The sequence below is a fragment of the Anguilla anguilla genome, chromosome 16 (genome assembly GCF_013347855.1).
Source record: "Anguilla anguilla isolate fAngAng1 chromosome 16, fAngAng1.pri, whole genome shotgun sequence".
Taxonomy (NCBI): Eukaryota; Metazoa; Chordata; class Actinopteri; order Anguilliformes; family Anguillidae; genus Anguilla; species Anguilla anguilla.
This window is the reverse complement of record NC_049216.1, coordinates 5,532,145-5,547,990: the sequence shown is the minus strand read 5'-3', so window position 1 is coordinate 5,547,990 and position 15,846 is coordinate 5,532,145. Positions and strand designations below refer to the sequence as shown.

General features: G+C 41.8%; 1 protein-coding gene across 2 annotated transcripts in view; it reads left to right on the top strand.

Moving 5' to 3' along the window:
- The first annotated feature begins 7,893 nt into the window (after positions 1–7,893).
- Positions 7,894–15,846, top strand: part of c16h11orf49 (chromosome 16 C11orf49 homolog) — a 53,523-nt gene continuing 45,570 nt past the window's right edge. Inside the window, exons 1-2 of one of the 2 annotated variants that reach the window (XM_035395067.1) lie at positions 7,894–8,177; positions 14,173–14,275. In XM_035395067.1, coding sequence (XP_035250958.1) covers positions 8,166–8,177; positions 14,173–14,275 — 115 coding nt within the window. In that variant the 5' untranslated portion in view covers positions 7,894–8,165. The remainder of the gene's footprint in view (positions 8,178–14,172; positions 14,276–15,846) is intronic. The other variant, XM_035395066.1, reaches the window with a different exon arrangement.

Here is a 15,846-nt window from a genome sequence, read left to right as displayed (position 1 = left end):
GTTGTCACTCTGGAAAGTCGCTCTGGATAAGAGCGTCTGCCAAATGCCTGTAATGTAATGTTATGCGCCCAAATCACCCTCCTCTTACAAATCACCCACCACACCTTGGGGCTGCTGGAATACACTAACAGATGAATTATGTAATATACGTACGAGGGCATAAAGTCAGAGCCAAAACTACTTATAAACACACATTCCTTTTATTTTATGTATCTTAAATGGATGCTCCAACTTTTTTTCTGCATCCATTCATAGAGATTACACAGTTAGCATGCAACCCATAGATACTGCCCAATATTTTTGAACTGGATGCACAGGGATGGAATTTGTGTCGATGTTATCATCTAACTATGGGTAAGATGGGTAAACCAGAGCGAAATTTCCCAAAAAGTCGGACGATCTTTTTAATATAGCACTAATCAGAATACGGTAGTTCCAAAAGAACCCCTTGCCAACACAACCAAACAACTGCTATGGAGCACAAAAAGACTGAAAATAACATCAACAAGGTGTAAATGTTTAATCAGCTTCACAGGAGTTTCTGACTTTCCTGTGCTCATCCAAGTTGGCTGCTTGCAGAATTGCAGTCGGCACAAATTTGGACGTCTATTTATCCCGAGGCAACACAATCTGGCCTCTAATAAATTACCAGTAACTGAATTTTGGAAGATCAGTGGGGAAACCGCTTGAGCCCGGCCAGAACCGAAGTCACGTGACCTGGGGGCCACCCGCTCTCCTGGAAGGAGAGCCTTGCGCTGGTGATGATGTAACCCAACGAGCCCGGGTTCGACGCGTGCACGGGAGCCTCTAAATCGGGAGCTAGCTTCCTCAAACTGTATATTCAAGTTGGCTATTTTTAAGCATTGGAACGTCAGGTGATGTGACTTCTATTACATTTTATCCAGCAATGAGCAAAAACTTTAAGATTATTTTTTTGGGGAAAAAATAAACTCAAAAATAAAATGTATTGCATTTTTTTATGAAGGTGACAATCTTATACTATAAAAATTATATAAGTAGTGCACTTTCTTGTTGAATGAGCATATGTATATAATGTATTTATATATATAAAATTATTATTATACACTGTTTATATTATTTTATAACCTTAACTGTAAATGTATGATGCAAAATATGTTTTAATTTATAAAACAGTCTTGTTTTAAGTGATGACTGCAGTTACGTTTTGGTTCTCCTGGCCACAGAATCATAATGGCTTTGGACTGGAAAGTCACATGACTTTCATTCATCCCATGATGCATTGTGGCTGTTAATAAACAAGAAATGTCAGTTTTAAAGTTCCCTGTCATTTATTCCCGATAATTTATACCATTCCATAAAATGGCGATAGCCTGAAATGTCCATGGTTTCCTGGGCAAGACAAGGCTGACGGATCACGCTAGGACATCGCAAGGGCGTCGGCAAGCGAAATGTTTTTATCCGCGCGCTAAAATACTTTCCTGAAACTCGCCGAATGCTGCAGACGGCTCTGAATTTCTACAGCACGGAAAAACACGCAGAGCACCTGGTCATTTCTATCATTCAGCTGGATCACATGGAAATCACTTGATGAAAGGAGCTCATTAGACTTCTATGACTCATTTCTCCCAAAACCCCAGGCTTAATAACCACCTTGAAAGCCAAGGACTCTCTTGTTGCGTATCTCGCAGCGAGCGCGTTATTTCACTGAATTAGGGCTCCGCTGGTACAGACTGACATTTTTCTCATATTCAGAGAATTGTATTTTCCTGTGTAAATTACATTTGCCACGGTTTCAAACCAGTTACCGATGTGGGCTGCCTCAATGTGCTCCCTATTGCAAAGCTGCCATTGTAATCATTTGATTGCAGAGCAAAATAGGCGTGAAGATTGTTGTGTGTGTGTGTGTGTGTGTGTGTGTGTGTGTGTGTGATCTGAGCCTCAGTAAATTTGTTTTTAGCAGATAGGTGATCTTGGGGATTTTGGATCATAATGCAGTTTATGCACAGAATAACCTAGTTGCACAAAACCATCATCAGAAACCACATGAAATTCAAATACATCCCAACGGAACGCTGACAAATGGTATTACACTTGTAGCACACGCAAGATATCACTTTTCCAAATTGTTTCAGTATTTAATAATGTTGCCTAATATCATTTACAGGCCCGGCATCTACTTTGATCAGTATTTATGTATCCTTCAATCTTTCTGAATTATTGTGTCATTTCTGTACATCTGTGTGTAATATATAATTCCCATTTTATTGCCTTCAACGGTTGTTATATGCAACTAAAGCCAACTGTTGTGTCACTTGCTATTGCAACGGGCAAGATCTGGCTCAGAGGAGGCTCAAACCTCCCTGCATACCAAACTGCACTCCAGAAAAGTGTGTTAGCCCATTCAGCTGAAAGCACATGCTACTAGCTAGGGTGGCAAGCCCCAAAGGATGATGTCACACACAACCCACACAGCATCACTCATACAGCATCACACACAACATCACTCACACAGACTACACACACAACCTACACACAGCATCACACACACAGACTACACACAGCATCACTCACACAGGCTGCACACAGCATCACACACACAGACTACACACAGCATCACACACAACATCACTCACACAGACTACACACACAACCTATACACAGCATCACACACAACCTACACACAGCATCACACACACAGACTACACACAGCATCACACACACAAACTACAAACAGCATCACCCACACAGACTACACACATCATCACACACACAGACTACACGCAGCATCACACACACAGGCTACACACAGTATCACTCACACAGCATCACACACAACCTACACACAGCATCACTCACAGAGGCTACACACAGTATCACACACAACCTACACACAGCATCACTCAAACAGCATCACACACAACCTACACACAGCATCACTCACACAGGCTACACACAGCATCACACACACAGGCTACACACAGCATCACTCACACAGACTACACACATCATCACTCACACAGACTACACACAGCATTACTCACACAGGCTACACACAGGATCACACCAACAGAGTACACACGGATGGTACCCTCGTCTTCCTTACACCAGCTGGAGCATATCCATGAATTCTCTTCTCTGCCTTTCCTACGGGCACCAGCAGGGCTGGTTTTAGGCATTGGCAGCCATCCATATCAGGGACACACCCACACCCACGCCCCCCCCCCCCCCCCAACCACAATCTGCAGTAAGGCTACAACCGTGTCTGAGTACAAGCAAAGACAGATGCCGCTGTGTTCATGACAAACCGACTTTGTTGTGAATGCGTCTGCATTTCAGCTGCGAGGTGCCGATGGCTCCGCGGCGCCGCGGGGGCTGCCGCTGTCGCTAGCGCGCCTCCATTAACCAGCACCACGCGGCCAGCCACTCCGCCGTCTCGCGGTAGCGCTCCAGCTAATGGCGTCCTCTGCTGTGGACTCCCTTCACTTTCACCGAAAATTGTGCGTAATTTTCTCAGCAGGACTCTCCGCTGGCAGAAGACCAGCAGCCCTCCTCTGGCGGTAATTTTGATATACTGTGCAGAGACACTGGGCTGCGGCGACGCTAATAATTTACAACGAGAGCGGTAAACAAGCTGTGATAGATTGCGCCAGCCAGGGACGGCAAGAGGTTTTATGGAAGAGGAAGGCTGGACGCTCCTTGGAAGGCCTGTCTTGTTAAACAAGACAAAATGGCTCATAAAAATCAAACTCTGTGTTTCGGAGCCATCGGCCGCTGAATAAATACCTTTTTTCTCAGCGCGGGAGTTTGTGTGTGAATTGGGATGCACAGAGAGAAAAACGCCGAGCTCGGCATCCGCGACGACGAAAACCCTCTGTCCTTGTAAGGCATAATTATGAGGCTTTTTCCATCATACACAACCCTGCTGTGTCTCTGGCTATGACCGGCTCTGCTATATATAGGCAACCGTTCTGCTCTCTCATCTTCCCCATCTAGTTCTCCGTGCTTTCCCCAAAATATTTTAGTTTAGTTTAGTTTATTTATTTGACGATTCACTTTAAAGGGACAATTACATGGTTGCAAACACCAATGTACATGCACAATTAAAACAGCAACAAGAATAACACAAAAAGTCAGAAGACTTATTTCCATTGTGGTCCTTGCTGCAGCTAGATGTCATGCAGCTGTGTGTGTGTGCGTGTACGAGATGGTGGAGTGCGGCATATAAAAGCACAAAAAACATCAATATACAGTGAACATTCACATTAGGCATTAACAGGCCTTGTTTTGACAAAAGGTTAAAATACACACTTCCTATTATACTAAAAAAAGGTCCATAGAGTGAGCTACATACAACCCTGCCTACACAACTGTCTTTACAGGGGTACGTTATCTAAAAGTCAGTGTTTCAGTTTAGCCTTAAACATGGTTTCCCCAAAATATAATTTCAGATCATATGCATCCTTCCCAGGGAATTGCGTACAATGGGGGCAGCCACTGACACAACATGGCCATACTATTACACTGTTACAGCACGAACACTTTGGAAATTGGTTTTCTGCATACATTTGTACCCTATTCCTATAAACATATTTTTATGTTGCGGTTTTCCATCCACCCCCAAGATAGATGAGTGACACGTAATGCTGATTTCTTGTCACGCAAAGACCATTATATTTGTTCACCGAAGAGAACAACAGCTGTGTCAATAACTCTGTTCAAATTATTTTTTACATTTCCAATTTTTGCGTGCATATGATCAGGCAGTTTTTGACATTGGTTGAATGTATATTGCGGATTTAATCATCCAAATCTTCTTTATACTGATTTGAAAGAAAAAAAAATCAATACACTCACAACGAGAGAATGAATATTTATGACAATCATGTTTTTCCATCAAACCATTTGTGAATTGATTATTTTTTTCTGTGGGTGTGCCAATTAAGGGGTTAGATATTTGTATTAGTTTGAAGAAGCAAGAAGAAGAAACTGACTTGTGTTTTATAAATACATGAGGAAAGCACGGTGTTTTCTTCCCACAGGCCAATGAATGAATGCATTGCAAGAGCCATTGCTTACTGTGAATCTGATCCTTCCCCAAAAGGTTATGCCTGCAGATGACATCTTACCTGAATGAAATCCATTTGGCTCTGAATAAGCACAAATGAACCTCTCTGTACATTGACCATTTTAACTGAAACCTGGAAAGCAACATTACAGTATTTCCCAAAACAGGGGCTCTGGCTAAAGTCACATTAATACAAAGTAATAAGACAAATATAGCTGCCTGCCGCCAGACGTTTAAGTCCCACTTGTTGAAGGGCCAATGCAAAAGTGGCTAGAGTGAAAATTGGGATATTGATATCTGCACTTGTAAACACATTTGTTACAGACAGAACTCAACACATGATTTGATTGGTGGACAGCAAAGGCAAGATTTGTTGCTGTCAAGATACTTCTCCGACACTCAAGATCTCTAAACAAATCTGATGTCTTTGAAATAAGATCGTTACACTCAAATAAGCTTCGACAGGAGGTTCCAACATTCATGGTTTATCTTTTCCTTTTTTTTCATATGGTCTTTTCATATAGAAAAATGACTGCAGCTGAAATCCCACAATTGTCTGAATATGGTTTAGTATGAAGAATTACTTTATTATTATAAAATATTTTGGCAATAACAACATTGGGAGGGCTGATTTTAAACTGTCTGGCGCCATCCAGGAAGAAATGTGTCATTATTAAAACCACAAAGGGAATATTACGAAGCCTGATCATGTGCAAAAAGTAATTAAATAGCTTTCAAATCAGTCAGCTATGCCCCACTGTAGAAACAGACCAAGTTTAGGACAACATTCCCATCAATGCATGCCCAACCACTGTAGCGTGATTCATGAGTGAAGGTACACTGGCGTCTCTGAGCGACTTTGTCTCAGGATATGAAATAAAGACTTGCCACCCCACGAAAACTCACTTTCATTGTTCGACGGAAATCAAAGACAACGGTTAATAAGTATGATCAATCATCAGATGAAAAGCTCATAACTCTTTCTTGCTGTACAAACAGGCCCAGTGCTGGCAACAGACTGAGCATGGTGGATTGTGTCTGCTTAGCCGGGTGTCTTAGAAATGTGTAGAAATTACTAATATTTCTAAAGCCTTATCTGTTAACTTCCACTTTATCTTCTGAGAAAGTTTTTATCTGTATACTGTTGCCTTTACACGTGTTATTTACTGAAAAGTCACTCATTTCAATAACTCAAACACCTGTCTGTAATGTTGCCGCTGGTTAACATGTTAGTGTGGATCTGAACATGATCACCTCTCTCAAACTAAAACTCATGTCTGGAAGGATGCTCATTCTTTCATTCTTTCACATCATCCATACACCCCCACACATTTTAATTGTCTATCTGAGACCACGTCTAAAACAAATAGACTGGCCCGATATTTTTGATGTCAGTGTCTTAAATGTGGTATAACAATGTCACACAGAAATAAGCTGCACATATTCTTTTAAAAAAAGAAGAGTTCTTATAGCTCACCATTTAACGCTTTAAGGTGTAAGATAACAAATACGTCATTAGAATGTTTATGACTGAGCTTTCTAATGCTGATGAAACAATCACTACTGGTCATTAACAGCAATGGAGTTCTCGGACACTGACTTGGAATTTTTTTTTAAAGCATTTCAAAAAACCTACTCTTCAAGGGGCTAATATTTGTTCAGATGTGATATCCCTATAAATGTCAAAAGTGGGATTCACAGGTGTATGAATGTAGGTGTTTTTAAGACAGGACAGCGAAATGAACAGCACTGTATCGTGGCAGACAGAAGGAACGGGGCATTCACCACTCAGAGCACTAGCTGACATCAGGCCACTGAACCCATCAGGCACCAGCAGCCTGAGGTTTTTATACCCCAGAGTCTTGTTTAGCTCTATTTTCCTTCCATTTTCCCCTCTTTCCTTTTCTGTCAGAGCATGGAAAATGGAACCTGCAAATTGGTTTCTGTGGCACAAAATCTGTCTGAGACGGAAGCTTGAATTTCTGACTGCTTTGTGTTGCTTCTGGGTTTTTGAGCACAAAATTCCCACATTTTACAGGCGGCCTGGAAGTGTGGCACACCAAATCATAGTAGTTTAAAACAAAATCTTTGATGTTAAAAAAGTATTTTACAAAAGCATTGTACACATAAATAGTTGAATATTACAATGTATTTGAAGAAATTGAAATAAAAATTAAATACTTGTATTGATCATTAAAAGGCATTTGATTTCATATAAACATTTTAATATACTCACAACCACATTACAGAACCAGCACAAAACTGATTGGCCTTATTTCATGTTTTAATTACAACATCCAACATGCCTTATTAACCTTAGCGGTAAAGCAGGTTTCACTGCCCATTTTATTCTGTATTGGCAAATAAGCAGACCTTTATATGTGCAAATATTAATCAGCAGGCTTTTACACTTAGTCTCATATTAAGTATTGAAAAGGGATAAACAAAACACACTGCCTTTCATTGCCCACTAGCCAACGTTCTTGGACACAGTATTCAATCTACGGATTCCAAAGGTATTTTACGAATACTGCTATCATAATTATAATACAGATATTTCATCTCTCAAGATTTTTTAATTCTCCAGATATAGAGCACTTTTGGGATAGTGTATTTTCGAATACTTAAAAAGCAACAAAATAAATAGCATCTAAAGATAATTATTTAAATATTCATGTGCCGACCTAGGTCTTTCACATCATCCATACACCCCCACACATTTTAATTGTCTATCTGAGACCACGTCTAAAACAAATAGACTAGCCCGATATTTTTGATGTCAGTGTCTTAAATGTGGTATAACAATGTCACACAGAAATACGCTGCACATATTCTTTTTAAAAAATGTGTACGGCACACAGGAACTCGTTAGTCGGACGATTGTTCAAGGGGAGTTCTTTAAATTGATACATCTGGCTTGAGATGGTTGTGCTGCTGTTATGGAAACCAAAAGCCGCTGAAGACGTACAGTAGCTAGCGTTAGCTAACAGACGAGAGTCCAATGTATTAGCATTAGCTAGTTTTAAACAGATTTGTTTGCTTGTTAATTCATAAAAACATTGAATCATTTTTCTTGGTTAAATTAAAATGAACGCCGACCGCTTCACGTTAACAGTTGATGAATACCTGGGTAACGTTACATTTTCCCATCCATTCCTTTCTGGCAGGCGTACGTGCGGGAACACGAGAAAATCAAAGATAATATGCTAACGTCAGCCATATATTGTTTGTTTACAGTTCGCCTGTAGGCAGCTAGTGCAGGACATACAGTGTATATATGCAACCGCTGTAAATAGACTATGTTATTATTGCACACCTGCTAGCTAGATACCATGTTCATAAACGTCGCTTGCTAGCTAAACGTAGCTAGCTTGAGTCGGGGCTGCATACAGCTTATCAGAGGGTGTTAGCTAGTCTAGACTAGCTAGATAAACAAATTTAGAAAAATATGCAGATATTTCGTCATATATTTCAAGGTGCCACGCTTAAATTTTTTTGCGCTTGCTTAGGAGATGTTGCATCTTAACTAGTGACAGATATTAGCTAGACCAGTACTACACATTTTCCGTCAGTAGCAAGGTCGCTAGACTACAGTTTTTTGCCTTTTCAGCTAAAGTTAGGGAGGTCAGTCCTACCGTTCAGTCCTTCACGAATAAGACACATTTATCTTGCTACCCAGCTCAGCTACTGGCTTTATAGCTGGATTGAACATATGCTATTAGACTAAATACACAACAGGAACAAAATAACATCTTCGGTAGCAGTCGTGAATAACAACAATAGTTCCTCAAGAATCGACATCTAGCTGAAAAGTGTAGAACGGTGATACATGTATAAAACTAATAAACCACATAAAACGTGTACAATGATCTAGCTACATGAAAACGGTTACCTTTGTGTATATAATTGCAAGCGGTATCGCGGTAGGGCAACGTTCACTTACATCAGGTCAGGGGTTGTTTCTATGCTGGTTTTCATTATAACCTGTCTATCACTTACATTAAGATTACTGAAAGCATGGGCTTAAATTCCATAAATCTGAGGCAGATTTTTTTGACTGGTTTGGTCTGATACCAAGCAGGTGTAGCTTCAGTGACGATTTGTCCACACATCGCTTTTAGGACTTCACTGGTTTCAGCTGTCGGTCCATCCGTGAAGCGATAACCTCGTTCAGAAGAAACCATTTGCCACAGCACACTGCAGAAAATTAAAGCATTAACGTGAGCTGATCTGATTAAAAGTCAATACAGTATATTCATTATATATCGCTTTCTGAGATAATGTGGAAAAAACCAATCCTCATTAAAGCTTCAATTTAAAATAAATTAACGGGTCTTTATACTTAAGGAATTGCAATCAATGTTGGACAAAACGTCAGCATACACAGGAGTTCCCCAGGACCAGGGATGGGAACCACTGCATTAGGCAATGCTAATGTTGCCATGCTCAAACTGTTGTGATTACTCTGAGTCACTGAGGGCTAGGTGAAGTCTTGACCAGTGCATTTTAACTTGGTGCATTTTACTGCATAAGATGGTGAACAGTACATTGAGGGCTAGCTACATTATCACCTATTCATATGTTGTAGTATCAGAGTTTTTAGTAACACTGCTTGACTCATGTAATATGTTTCATTATACAATGGCTTACAGTATTTTTATTGAAGCTGTCAGAATTGTGGCAGTGAGATGTTCAGAGATTTGCATTTTAACATTTGTACAGGTCCCTAACTGCCACACTACACTGCCATGCAGTGACATCAAATGGAGCTATTTGAGGTCACTTCATGGTCAGCTTCCTTTTAAAATGGCTGATTGTTTTTAAATAATATGCCATTTCTGCAGCTTTGGTAAGGCACAGCTACCAAAATTTTTGCCAATTGTCAGAATAGCAGAGGAGGTGCCATGTTGCCATTTTCTACTCAGAAATAAATTGATAGATCCTCTTTTTTGTAGTTTTTAGCGACAACGCGAGGCCCACTCCAGACCTTTAAAAAAGTCAGTTCTGAATGGTTTCCTCTAGAAAAAGGCCAAATGTTTAGATCTTTATTGCCTGATTCATGATTTGTGTTTTTGTAGATCCCCGCTGCCTTATCTGCTAAAGAAAGAGTGCTAATCGTTACACAGCCTGAAGAGAAATACCTAGTGCAGCTGTCAGCTCCACTGGTCGTATTTATTTGTTTCTGAAGCGATTACAGCCTTTGTGTCACTTGCCAGGCTTGTACCATTTATCTTTTTTGTGCCAATACATAAAATATAACATTTTCAGAATGAGTATAAACATTCACAATGTGCTGTGCATCAAATTATTTGCCCTTTAGTTATCAAGTGTTACATTTTTGGAGCTCACGATACTTAGCCCAGTTTCGTGAAACCAACATAACTGATATAACCGAACAAATCTTTTTTGGAAAACAGAAACCCTCTTTTGCATGCCAGCAGGGCCCAACTCTTACTTTGAAATGTGGTTGCCCAGGTCACATTATGTGTGGTCCACCCCTGAGGACTGGCTTGAGCTTGGTTGTGCTCTTGATTACTGCACATTCATGCTGTGCAGGAGTTGGAAATGTTTTGAGATTGCGTTTTTATTTTTACAAGCAAATAATTCAAAGTTTTTAGTTTGATATAGCCAGCTTATTTAAGTAATTGTCCATCAAATTAAATATTTGGCAGACTTTCATATTCTGAGTAGAATTGGCCTTAGTACCTTTGTTTTCAAGTGTATTATAGGCTAAAAGTTTTCAATTCACTATACAGTTTGGCTCTGAATTATTCACATTTACAAAGCATTATCACAGTGTGCAGTGCACATAGCCATTCATTTGCTGATGCTTAAGCTCACCATTAATCATATAGTTAGGACTACATTTTCTTTTCTTTTCTACATTTTTCTTCATTTTCATGACCCCTTGGCCATGACTCGTTCTGGAAATAGTTGAGGTAAATGTATATATTTCAGACAATTTAGGCTCTTTAGCAGAAATCAGTGAAGATTCTGAACTCTGAGGATTTTACAGTTAATACAAATTACCCTGATTTACCACTTAATCATTTCCGAGTTGATCTACAAACTGGAGCAGATGATGCTGTTTATGGATCACAGCAACAGATAACGTTTAGTTCTATTTATAGAGGTCAACCAATGACATTGCACATACAGATATTGTCAACATGCTTCTGTGTGAATGTTCAGGTGTTGTTTCAAAAGGCAGCCTATTTATAATCTAAAAAACACCAAATTACTGTATGGTGGAACACTACTTTAACTTGATGATGGAACTCTTAACATCAAATTACTGTATGGTGGTACTCTACTTTAACTTTATGATGGAACTCTACTTTAACATATCAAATTACTGTGTGGTAGAACTCTACTTTAACTTGATGATGGGACTCTACTTTAACATATTAAATTACTGTATGGTGGAACTATTGGTGGAACTTAATTACCTCAGATGTACATTTTGTTTGGGAATTTAAGTTGCAGTCCTTCATGTCTGAGGCTGATGTTAACTTGTAAGGCCGCAGAACCAGTATGTTGGTTTCTCTGTACACATGCAATGTAGAGATTTTTGAGACCCTGAGAGGCGATTTTGAAATCGCTCGCTGACACCCCTGTGAGAAGATGACTGATGTTGCTCAGTAAGTCCGGCCCGTCCCGAAAGTGACGTATCGCTTTCAAAGCCGGTGTCCGTGCTTTCATTCCCCTGGATCTCAGGTTTGTTTGCGTGCCCTCTCTCTGCCCCAGAGGGAGCGGATTAAGTTCTCTCGCTGGTTTTCAAAAGGTGAAGTCGTATGAAAGGCAGAGCCCCTACAGGCAGTTGGATCGTCTGCCAAAGATTTCATATCAGATTCTTTTTAAGGAGGCAGAGACCACAGAAGAAGTAGGGGAAACTCCAGCGGAATGGGCGGTGACTCCATCATTAAACGATCCCCCAAGAAATTTGGAGATGACGTGAAACGGGAAACGCTCTGGCCCAAAGCTGCCCTTTCGAGAAAAAAAAAAACTTAGCTTTTGCCTTTTGGGGAATGAGACCCATGTTATTACAGGGTATGAAGTCGGGGAGGAACTGGGTGTTGGGAGGCCTGGCTGCCCGCAGAGGCCAACAACTGTGATCCACGGAAGCTTCTGGAAATACCCCCTGTTGCTTATTTACCGTGGACAGCTTTCACACCATCTGCCAGACTGCACAATTGAAGAGTATCAAACACTTCGCCCTTGAGCTAAGTGAAGAAAGATTTATTGAAACAGTAGCTTCGCTCAAACCCAATCCTCGCCCATTGTCAGTGCATCTGCCTGCGACGGTTTTTCGAGCTCCCACATGACATAATGTTTTGACCCTTTTGAAAAAATCTTATTTGAGGGGCTTTCTTGTTTTCCTCCAGATTACTCTAAATCAGTGGTGTCAAACTCGTGCCATGGAGGGCCGTGTGTATGCAGGTTTTCATTCCAGCCTCAGATCTTGATTATATAATTAGTTAAATTATTTGCTGAATTAGGGATGCAGGTTTGTGCACAATGGTGACCCGACGTCTATGGTGACCCGCATTGTCTAAATAAAAATTTTCTTATATTCTGTGCTTCAATGCAGTTAAACGCATATGGCTGAATGAGTAATTGGACTCAATTAAGGCAGCATTAATTGGTTGGAATGAAAACCTGCATACACACGGCCCTCCATGGCACGAGTTTGACACCACTGCTCTAAATTGTGTGGTTGTTGTGGGTGTCTTCCACCTGCCATTCGCCGTGTGTTTATCTCATTAGTGACGGATCGTCCCCCCCGATTGGGGACTTTACGTTGGCGTGCGTCGCTTGAGGCGCGCAGCCCTGTTCGAAACGGGTGCTCGGTGGATTTCTGCCTGCCCGCCGCGTGACCTGCTGCTCTCGCTCTCTTTTCTGTTAATGCCTCTCTCGCAAAGGTTACCCGGCTCCTTTCCGTGGGCCTGCGACCGTTCGCTTTGATGGGGGACGCACGCAGGTGCGGTCGGAACAATCGTCTCTGAACGCACCATTCGCGTTTTCCTTTCATCCAGTCTAAGGTGTCGTTAGCTTTCCCCGCTTTGTTTTGCAAACTCTTCGAGATCGATAAACAAAGGTCTGTGTTTAGAAATTGTAATCAAAGAGCTCTTTTGATTTTCGATGGTTAGCCTGGAATAGTTTGTTTACCGGGCAATGAAAGACCAGGAAAGCATTTACTCTTATGGAACATTTTAATGTTCTTTTTGTCAAGTCCCAAAGTGTATTTCATGGCTAAAAGTACCACCTGGTTCTCTCATCAAGGATTTATTTTTGGGGTTCATAGAATCAAGCGCATGACCATTTGCTTAATGAAATTGGACGGGAACATTACACTTCATGATACAGAAAGGAGGATAAATTGAGACTCCGTGAGCTACCCAGGTCTGGAAAGACCATCATATGATGGTGCCTTATATCAGATAAACCAGCGGGCCTCTTCCGTCCTCCTCTCTCATCGGTGAAATAACAAACCAGCCTGTCATTTTAAAAGTGAGTCTGTAAACTACTCCTAGCATAATACTAAACACATTTCCAAAGTGAAAGTTAAACCAGCTTTTCCTTTCATGTGTGTCATCACCATGGCACGTTGCAAACTGCCGTTTCTTCACACTGTTGAAACATATCTGTGAAGCAGACTGTGGAAGTCTCTTGACTCAGGAAGACTGTGATGTTTTACCTCGGCTCACCGTAAAAAAAGGCTGTTTTCGGTACGAGCCGGCTGAGAAAGTGTGTCCTCAGGGGATGCTGGTGTATTTGCCGTTTTAAGTCGTTTCGACTCTCAGCTTTCCGTCTTGTAAAAACCAGTTTTCGTCCCGTAGCTCTGAGCACTAAGTAACGTCGACAGCCTTTTCCCTCTGGAAAGGTGTAATTCTGGTATGACGTGTCGTTATTTTTGGTGGATTGAATGAAAGGGCCTCCGGTACCAAAAAGATGTCAGAACTGAAGTCCATGAAGTCTCACCAGCCTGGATAAGCCGTGGAGACACGGTGACAGAAAATGGCGGCAAATGTCTGTCTTTCACCTCACCTGCGGTCGTCTCCTTGATTCCTTGACGTTATTTTGACATCACTGATCCCCTCCTCTTTACTGCTTCTCCCCGCCAGGCGAGAAGAACGTGCTGTTCTACCTGGAAGATGCAGTCCACCAGCTGCTGGACCACAAGGAGGAGTACGTCCAGTTCGGGATCGTTCGATACTTTGCCGAGTAGTAAGTTGGTTGCTTTCTTCATAATGCAGCATGCTCAGACGTGGCTAGCTGAATGTGCCTGATTAACAGGACCTGATTAATGTGTTAAAAGCATTGATTACCAGGTACAATTAAAAGGTTTCTCTGCTATTTCTGAAAGCCGAGACCTGGCCTTTTGATCAGGATTTCTCTGCCAAGTGGAGTCGTAGCCTCAACATCCTTTCAACTTTTTTTGTTTGTTTTTTTTTTTCTTTTTTTTTTCTTTTCTTCTCCACGCGAGTCTGTCGAGACCTGCACGCGCCCGCATCGTTTGATTCCAGGACGTCAGTCATCCCAAAGCCCCAAAGCTGAGCCGGAGTATCGAGTCAGATATCGGCGACCAAAATCGTTTTCCCGTGCGCCTGAAGTGCTGCCTGTCCCGCGTAGCCGTTTCCGTATCTCACGCCACTTGGATATAGCTTACGCTAAGCTAACCAGCACACCTGCGAGCGGTGAATGACACACCCGTTAGCCGCGGAGGCTTTAAGCAGCCCGCGCTCAGATCCCCTTCAGCTTCGGACGTGATCTCCGTCCGCGCGCTGGGTCTTAATTCCGCCTCTCAGCCTGGAACGGGAACGCGCTGCGTTTTTCACCGAGAGATAAACTAAAACGACCGGGAGGCGTATCGCCCCCTTGCCCTTTTTTCGAGAAATAAAAGACAGGAATGCACAGTCGTGCCTTTTCCGCGGATTTCCCACACAACCCGCGGGTTTCGATTAAAGCTTTCGACCAAAAGGTTGTCGATGTTCTGAAGGGTAGGGCTTTCTGCGGTCGGTGAACTTTAAAACCAGAAGGCCACGGCATTATGCTGAATTACAATGTCTGGAAGGGGAAATTAAAATTAACGGTCCTTTTCAAAACAGCCTGCTCCAATTACCGACTCTTCCCCGACATTACACATCTCCAGGACAGGGTCGCACCCAAATAAGTCTAGTTCCAGAGTTACATTGTGCAAGGGGAACCAGCTTTTTTGACTTGCAGCCACCAAACTGTACCACACACTTGCACAGGAAAATGTCCAGTGTTAATTCAACTCTAATAGAATACATATGCGTTCAATAGGGGTGATGTGTACTGTGAACGAATTGATTTAACACTGGATATTTTATTGTGTACACCGTCTACAAAACTGAGGACGTGAGGAATTTGGCTCTAAATCCGGTGCTTGCTGCTTTCACAGCGAATCAGAGATAGATGGAGGTGGAGGACCGTCAGTGTAGGCTACTGTTGGTCGGTGTGTTAAAGAGCGGTTTTTATGCACGCCATTTAGGATTCAGCTGGTCACCCGCTTGCAGCGCGGAGCGCAATTACAGGAGAAAATGTGTGACGAGAGGAAGAGATGAGCTTCAGGTGAGATCCTCCAGCAAATCCATCAACAGGAAAACGCCCTGTGGTTTGACTAATGCCGGTGCTCTGCTTTAAAAGTACAGATATCCATGTCAGATAAAACGGGTGTTTGAACGTTTGCTCAAATACTGCGGATTTTCTTTTTTTGTAGGCCTGCTATTCAGGGATTAAGTAATTATTCAGGGAGACTTTGGCCATCCTCCAAC